The 8,910-nt window shown below is 45.8% G+C and overlaps 1 protein-coding gene across 2 annotated transcripts; it reads left to right on the plus strand.

The window, feature by feature from the left end:
• The first annotated feature begins 2,911 nt into the window (after window positions 1-2,911).
• Window positions 2,912-7,492, plus strand: zbtb18 (zinc finger and BTB domain containing 18). Of its 2 annotated transcripts, none has more exons than XM_037679622.1 (2): window positions 2,912-3,077; window positions 5,589-7,492. In XM_037679622.1, exons 1-2 carry the CDS (start codon window positions 3,062-3,064, stop codon window positions 7,301-7,303), a joined length of 1,731 nt encoding a protein of 576 aa, XP_037535550.1. In that variant the 5' UTR covers window positions 2,912-3,061; the 3' UTR covers window positions 7,304-7,492. The 2 variants fall into 2 exon arrangements, with proteins under 2 accessions (XP_037535550.1, XP_037535541.1); XM_037679613.1 differs by lacking the exon at window positions 2,912-3,077 and adding an exon at window positions 4,287-4,428.
• Window positions 7,493-8,910: the final 1,418 nt, after the last annotated feature.

The raw sequence follows: 8,910 nt of genomic DNA on the forward strand, positions 1-8,910 counted from the left end.
AATAACAACTATTACATCTTATTATAACCCTCGTTTTAACATTTTAAACACTTAACATGTAAAATAATTTTTTTAAATGCCTTACAAGTATGAAGCTCACATCACCTGTCTGTGATTATATATATATATATTTTTACATATGTATTTAAAATAACACTCAGAGAATACACTGTAGTGTGATAAAAAAAGCATTTATTACATCTTTATAGTCATTAAGAGCAACAAATAGACACTTCTGGAGGAGGCGCAGCTGTTCTGCCTCTGATTAAGACTTGCTTGTGTTCTGCTGATATTTCAACAATCCAGGAATTATCTGGCTCCACTGGAAACCAACTGTTTATTTCTGTCAAGGTGATGCACCTGCTCACATCAGCTCCGCCCCCTTTCCCTTTGACTACACTACCCAGAGCGCACCGCGCCGCTCTCCGCTCGCTCTCGGCTGCGCCAGTCCGCCCCGTTGACTCGCACAACCAGTTGGCTCGGCCCAGCGCCTTTCCTGCCTCCTCACGGTGTGCTGCTGCTGTTGCCTGGTGTCAACCTACGCCGACGAAAGAAGAAGACGTATCTCTCCCTCTGTTGGAGCAGGGGGGGCTTTCACTTTGCTCCTCGCCGGTGGCACCGCTCGCCTGCCTGCCTGCCTCCTCTCTCCCCGGCTTCGAGTTGAGCAGCAACAGCTCGGAAACATCTGGTCGCCGCAGAGAGTGCTACAACACTCCTCGTCTCCTGCGCCCGCTCGCCTTGGCAAGCCTGTTATGGAAATTAGTAATAAAGTAGTTTGATCTACGAAGTGGGGTAAAAAGGAGAGGATTAGACGGAGGAAGACGCCGGACCTTGTTGTCTGTAAGTGCTGCCTTTTAAACCGGAGTCCGATCAAAGGAGGTTCGGGAGACTGAGGTGGAAAAGTAGCTCCTTAGCAACGCCGCTGAAGTTCGCTTACGATTAGATACTTCCTAGTCGGCTGTCTGTTAAAGGACAATTTCACTCTTTTTGTGCATCTTAGCTATGTTTTCAGAATTTATATGAACATACTTAAACTTGTTAATCCTAAACTGATGCACCAAAATAGAACATTTTAAACACCGTTTGTTACCTATAAACTTTTACTCCAGGATCACACGACCTTCTATGACACCTGCAGGTTTGAAAAAGAATATTGAAATTGCCCTTATTTGAACTTTAACAAGTCGAATACACCTTTCGCAGTTCACACATCGTCCTTCAAATAATCTATTTTAAGTGAAGAGATTTTAAAAGTTGTTTTAGGTTTTGAGCTGAACCGAGATAGAAGTCTAAGAAGAAGAAGAAAAAGTTGTGAAATAGCCCTTTACGCGGACATGAAATCGGAGGCTAGCTTCAGTGCTGTGTCTTAGCATGACTGTGTCTCGGCGCTTTAACAGTTGCTGTGTTAGCTGTCCCTCCGCGGTGTTTCTCCAGCTGTTGTCATAGCACCTGGGCCTTCGGAACTTCTGGAAAAAGCGCAATATTGTGTCCCGTCCTCTTTACTTTTGTTAGCAGTCAACGGGCTATAGCTAGCAGCGTGTCTCCGCGCGCGCGTGTTTGTTGTGTCTTCTGGTAAGTAATTAATTACGGTCTTCTCGTGTTTGGCGACTGTCTTCTTCTGCCTCCAACCTGCCAGCCGCGGCGTTTCCTCGACTTTTAAGTTCGTTATTCGAAGATTAAACGCATAACTGTCGCGTAAACCCGCTTTAAAACCAACTTAAACAAGTAGTCTGATTCATAACAGACTTGTTCGTCGCATCGGGGACAAAACGGAATGCAGAAATTCATTTAAACGCTGCAATTTAAGAGGCTATGAAGTTCACCATGAGGGGAGGAAAACATTTCAAAGCTCTTACAAGACAAATAGGACAATAAATATAACGTTTATGTGTTTTAAATTAGGCGATGATGCACATCTGGCGCTCTGTTTGTCCTTTTAAACTTTTCTGAGCCTCTTCGGCCACCGTATACGTTAATTGTAGTCGGTTCACACTCTTGTTCGCCTTTTCTAAGTCGAAATCGGAAAAACAACTTTTTCTCTTAGATTATTAAAGGCTAAGCTGCTTTTTCGTTGTTTTCTCATTTAGGTCCGTCTTTATGGCTTGCTCCCATTGTTTCCTGCATTTCAATATTATTATATTGTTGTCAAAAAGGGCTCAAACTTGGGGGAAGACGGATGAATGAATGAGGGAATGAATGAATAAAGGACGAGGCGCAGCGGCGCTGAACCGTAAAAAAGTGGAAAACAATATCAGCTGCGAGCGTCTGGTCTTTGTTTATGGTTACTGGAGGGAGGAGGTGCACTTGAAAAATTCAGAACACCTAAAGTAAACAAAAAAAGACTGAATCTTTATTATTCATTTGTTTTTTTGTTGTTGTAAACTTTCCCTTGTGATAGTTGCAGTGGGGGAGACACATCACACTGCATTTAGTGTGTGTGTTTTTTTTTTCTTACAGAGGAAGCAAAGATAAAAAGGAAGAAGGGGGAGAAGGAGAGACAAAGTTGTGTAGTGTTGGTAGAATGAAAGAGGAGTCTGGTGGCAGGAGTGTAGAGGAGGCAGCATATGGCTGTAGAAAGAGCACAGCTGGAGGTAGCATCTCCATCTGAGGATGATGTCAGAGCAGCTGACAGGCTGCCATCCACCCCACCTCCTCCTCCTCCACCACCCCTCCCCGGTCCTTTATTGTGAGTCTCAGCGGCAGCCTGGGAGAGTTAGTGCTGTGTGTGTGTGTGTGTTTGCGGCTGCCGATCAGCGCCAGTTAGAAGGAGGAGGTGGAGGAAGAGGAGGAGGGAGGTGGTATCTCGTTCCCCCTCCAACATCTCCTCCACTTTGCATCTGTCCCTCGCAGTTTGAACAGCGTGGATGGTTTTTTTTTTTTTTTTTTTTTGGTTTGTTTGTTTTTTCTCCCAGTCTCTCTCTCTCTCGCTCGCTCTCTCTAGCTTTTTTTTTTTTGTCTACCTCACCTCTTCTTCTGCTCTCCTCTTATTGATTCATAGTGAGGAGGATACACACAGTCAGAGGAGCCCGGCTATTCTGCCACACTGGAGTTAATCAAGTTGATGCGTACCGCTGCAGGTATCATTTTGTGTGTCTGTGCGTGCATAAGAGAGTGAATATAGTAGTCGTGTGCACCGAGCTGTAGTTTATTCTCCACTGTGTCGAACCTGTTTGAGCGCTCGAGTCGAAACACCAAAAGTAGTTTGAGTTTGAGGGATAGTTGCTGTCCGGGAACACTTTGTTGTGTTTTTCGTTTGGAGTTGAGAGCGTATTTAAAACGTGTCTTTCTGTTTTCCTGTTTGTGCTCATATTTGGACACGTTTTTTATTTTTATTTTTTGTCTTTTTAAACAAGCTTCAGTTTATTCTGTATATTTTAGGCCAAATTATTAGGGGCCGTTTTAGCTTTTAGTCATTTTGTAATTGGTTAGCTATGAACACTAAACGTAATTTTTGAAGTTTTAATTATTGAAATTATAATTATTTCTCACATAAAGTAACTATCTGATTTGTTGTTCCTTTTCAGTTAATTCTGGTCAACTTTAAAATTACTTAAAAGCGTGTACAGTCTGCTTTTCCCATTTCCCCCCCCCCCACCCCTCCTGTCGGCTGGAGTAGAGGAGACTAATTTAGAAGTTGCAGATTTGAGCTGCCTGAATTGGCTAGACAGCTGTAATCGCACTCCTTCCTAGTCTTAATCTCTTTATCTGGCTAGCAGCTGCCATATGGCCCCCGTCAGCTGGATCAGATGTGGGTAAGCCTCCCTCCCCGGCCGTCCCAGCTTCTCCCTCACCCTCTCTCTCCCTGCCCCTCTTGTGAGTGTCTCCCTCAGACCCCCGCCTGAGCTGACCGGCTCCAACAAGAGGACCGGTTGGGCTCGGTGACTGTTCTGCTCTCCTGAGCGGCCGCTGCCGGCTGCCTTTCCCGCCGCAGCCACCGGCGTCTTTATTTTTAGCCATCTTTAAGGATTAGGATTGATGCTGTGACGAGCAGGGCACTTACAGTGATTGTATTGTAAATCTTCCCTTCTGGGTGGGTGGGAGGATTGAGGAAGAGGGCAGTTTCTTCTCCGGGGTGGATGTGCGGAGTTTTTTTTTTTTAGTAAGATTCAGATGGGAAGGAGTTTGTAAGTGGTGCGTGTGTGGAAGGAGGAGGTGGCAGAGAGGGGTTTGGCTGGACGAGGGGGTGGGGTTGGAGGGGGAGGTGGGAGGTGGTACACCCTTGTCCCCGTAAGTCCCCTCATTAAAAGCAGTCTGAGCGAGCCGGAGGGCGAGCTCACACACACACACACACAACACGCAGACGTGCACACACGCTCACATCCTTGGTTTAGCTTCATTCAAATGAGGCGACTTAACGTCTGCGGTTAACGCGGTGCCGAGCGGGAGACATGTATTTTCTCAGGCAGGACAAATCTACTTGGTTAACAGGTGGGACAGTTTGTTGACGTGATTCTCCTCTTCATCTTCATCATCCAACGTCCATCTGCATTCATGTTTGTCAGCTCGTCAACTAGACTGATTCCATTCTAACAACTTTTTTTTTAATATAAATTAAGGCACTTTTAAAGTTTTGTCTTTCATTCTCTCTAATTTCAAGCCTCAAGCAGGTCAAACAGAGGACGAGCTGTTTTGCTTGAGAGTGTGCTTTTTCTCTTGGCCAGTCTTGCTTCTCGACTTAGTCTGTGGAGGTGGTTTGTAGGTAGGCTGGTACTAAGTGTGTGTGTGTGTGTGTTGTATATGTGAGGACAGTGTGCAAAGCTGAAAGCCGGTTACCTAAAAGGGCTGTGCCAGGCCAGGCCGAAGTGGGTTAATAAAAATAACCAGCGTAGGAGAAGCGACAATCCAGGAGTGCAGGCAGAGGAGTTGGAGCGATGTAGAAAGCTGAGAGACCGAGTGGAGGAATCTGACTGGTGGTTCACCTGAGACTAAGTCTTTGTCGATTAAAAACTGAGTTCCTGCTCCGAGTCAGTTTTTATAAATGCCTTTTTTAAATCACTCTGTTTTATTTCAGCTTCTTTTTTTTTTTTTTTTTATCAAGCAAAACAAACAAAAATATCACTGAAATAGTTTATTTTTGTGACTGTACAAGGTATGATTTAACAATATACTTTTCAGTTATGGTATTTAAAAAAGTACTTTAAAATAATAAAATCATTAATTAATTAAAAAAAATAACAGAACTTTAAATTAATTACTACTTTTGTCTTGAAAGAATTTTTATATATTTAAATACATCTTATTTACTGCCCTACCTTTATCTGTATTTGTTGTAAATGCTTGTTGTTATATCTCAGATTTCTTTTTTATTTGACCCATTATTTTTAATTTTATGCACAACAGTGTTATCAAATATCCCCAGTTATTGATAAGAATCTAAAATTCTAACTTAACCTAAATTTAAGACTACTTTGTATTGTTACAAAATCTACATATTTGTAATATAGTATGGCATTCTGTTTGTTTTGTTTTAAGTTTATTTATTTTGCAAGCATCCTCGTTTAAAATCCCAGCGACGGTGAATTTACTCTCTCTGATCGTGGATACTGGGATGCACTCACGTTTGACTCTGTGTCTTTGTGTGGCTGCAGGTTATGAGGACGGCAGGATGGAGTTCCCAGACCACAGCAGACATTTACTCCAGTGTCTGAGCGAGCAGCGGCACCAGGGCTTCCTGTGTGACTCCACGGTGCTGGTGGGCGATGCCCAGTTCCGTGCCCACCGGGCCGTGCTGGCCTCCTGCAGCATGTACTTTCACCTTTTCTACAAGGACCAGCTAGACAAGAGAGACGTGGTGCACCTCAACAGTGACATTGTAACTGCGCCGGCCTTCTCCCTTCTGCTGGAGTTCATGTACGAGGGCAAGCTGCAGTTCCAGGACCTTCCTGTAGAGGATGTGCTAGCAGCGGCGAGCTACCTGCACATGTATGACATTGTCAAGGTGTGCAAGAAGCGTTTAAAGCAGAAGGCCACAGCGGAAGCAGACAGCACTCGCAGAGAGGACGATGGCGGGTCCAGCTGCTCTGACAAGGCCGACAGTCTATCGGAAGGTTCGACGGGTCGGCCTATTTCTGCAGACCTGCTTCACAGTGATGAAGAGGAGGAGGGGAAGGCTGAGGGAGGTCCACTGTGGCTGAGGCTGCCGTCTGCGGGCAGACCAGTGACCCCAGGTGTGGCTCGGACCAGCCCAGGGCATGGTGAGCCTGAAGCTCAGGCAGGTGAAGGCCTGGGCGAGGGGGGGAAGGTGCTCTCCCCGGCCGGCAGCCCCAGCAGCTCCACTGGATCTCTCTCCCAGAGGTCCCACCGCTCGCTGAATTCTCGTGGAGGGCACAGAGGCAGGAGGGTGTCGAACGATGCTGCTGACTGCGTCCTGGATCTGTCAGTGAAGCCCATAGCCGGTAGCAACCACACCAACCACCATCAATCGTTTTTCAGTGGGGCGGTGACACCGGACAGCCTGCAGAGCCCCTTGGCTGTGAGGGTGAAGGTGGAGAGGGGTGTAGCTTCAGATGAAGAAGATGAGTTAGGAGGTGGGGACTATGACATGGAGCACAGCGGCCTCAACAAAACCCAGGTTCCCAGCACTAATGGAGGTCTGAGCCACCACGGGGTTGGGGGCCCTCTGTCGGCCCAGCGAAGGCTCGGGCTGGAGGCGCACCTGTCCGCTCTGCGAGAGGCGTCTCTGGCCTCGGAGCTGGAGCGGGACGAGAAGCCTCCAGCCTCAGCAGACGACGAGGACATACTGGGAGGAGAAAACGAGCGTGCTCAGGCTGAGGCGGCCAGCATGGACACGTCGCTGCTGCCTTACGTCTCCAACATGCTGTCAGCTCAGCACACCCAGATCTTCATGTGCCCGCTGTGCAACAAGGTTTTCCCCTCCCCTCACATTCTCCAGCTTCACCTCAGCTCCCACTTCAGGGAGCAGGAGGGCATCCGCTCCAAGCCCGCCGGAGACGTCAACGTGCCCACGTGCACCATCTGCAGCAAAACCTTCTCCTGCATGTACACTCTGAAGCGCCACGAGCGAACTCACTCCGGTGAAAAACCCTACACCTGCACCACCTGTGGCAAGAGCTTCCAGTACTCTCACAACCTCAGTCGCCACGCAGTGGTGCACACGCGCGAGAAGCCGCACGCTTGCAAGTGGTGCGAGCGGCGCTTCACGCAATCCGGGGACCTCTACCGACACATCCGCAAGTTCCACTGCGAACTGGTCAACTCGCTGTCCGTGAAGAGCGAGCCGCTGGCACTGCCCAACGTCAGGGACTGGGCGATTGAGGACAGCTCCCAGGAACTGTGGAAGTAGAAACAGACTGGTGATGAAGGGAAAGAGACGGAGAGTAAAAAAAAAAAAGGGCGCAGAGGTTTGGGGAGGTGGAAGGAAGGTGGCAGAGTTAGTCGGGGTTTAAGTGAATTATGTTCTTATTTGTTGCAACATCTCATTCAACTGCACTTTAATAGCACATGAAAATGTTACTACTGAGTTATTTTGTTGTTGGTATTTGGGGTATTTTTATTTTAATGTATGTTATTTTGAACTCTTCGTTTTTACTTGGCGTTAGTTCTCCTCTGCGATTTTTGATTTTGCGTCTGAGGACACGGGCCTCGATGAGAACGTCTCGGCGTTTAGATTAGTTTTCACCCCGTTCGCGTTTGACCCCAGAAACAAGAGCTCACCGCCGGCCAGCACGTCAGCCCCAGGTCCACAGACTGCACGCAGCACTGCAGGAGTTCAGGTCGAACACACTGAAGCAGTAAAAAAAAAAAAAAAGCGTTGCGAAACACTACACGGGTACTGTGATCACCACAAACTGATGCCACATCATTAGAAGACGTGTGATTCTGCACTACTCTCAAAAATTTCACCTGATGTGTGTGAGTGTGTGTGTTTTTTTTTAATTTTTATTATTTCCTACTTGCATGAAGGTGTCGTTGGCGAGGCGCTCCCCTCTTCTCTTGCTCTTTGGTGTGTTCAGGGGAAAGCTGACTGACTGACAGACAAACTGAAGGCACTCATTCAATGCACAGCCTCCTTTTTTCCACTTCCAATCAATCTGAAGTATTTTCTAACAGATAAGACCTTTACAAAATATTATTATTATTGTTGATAGTTTTTTGTTTTTTTTTATCTAGCTGGCAGTCTTTAAAACATTTCTTGTTGTAAAGGTATTTAATTTAAGGTTGTTGTATATTGTTCAGTTATAGTTTTAAGACTTTATTCATTACATTTTTTAACTTAATGATTAATATTATTATTATTTTGTTACTTTATTTTGTAATGGGACCTGCTGTTGTTGCATGACGTCCAAACCTGTATATTTTAAACTGAAAATGTGAATTTGCTGTATTACTGTACACATTGTAATTGATCAAATATTTGATGACAGGCTTTCTTTTTTTTTTTTTTGTGAATACTACTCCAGGGTGCGGTCTGTTGAAAAGATGAATTTATTCTCATGACTATGGGAAGACAAATGCATGAACATTCGATTTCATCTTCAACCTTTTAAGTTGTTTTTGCATTGAAGGGGGGAAATGTTTGAACAGCAAAACTCCTGACAGTGAAGGCTCGTTTTTTTAAAGTTTTTTTTACTCTCGCTGAGCTCCCGGAGGAACGTTTCAGAATGCGTTCCTGTCGGATGTGGAAGCAAAACGATAAAGCATTGTAAGCCTGTGTCTTTATGCACTGATTTTCTCTGCTCTGAGTGTGTGTGTGTGTGTTTCTGAGTGTGTGACTTGGTTAGTACCAGTAAATTTAGCCTACTGAAGATCTACATCCACCCAGCACTTCGTCCTCCTGCTCCTCCTTAGGCGTTAAATGTTCCCCAACACTTACTTCCTTCTCCCATGGGTCCTACCTTTCTTTTTTTTTTTTTAAACCGGTCAAGCCATTTCTATTTGACGCTGCAGATT

The sequence above is a fragment of the Nematolebias whitei genome, chromosome 1 (genome assembly GCF_014905685.2).
Source record: "Nematolebias whitei isolate Nwh7 chromosome 1, NemWhi1, whole genome shotgun sequence".
In the NCBI taxonomy this organism is placed as follows: Eukaryota; Metazoa; Chordata; class Actinopteri; order Cyprinodontiformes; family Rivulidae; genus Nematolebias; species Nematolebias whitei.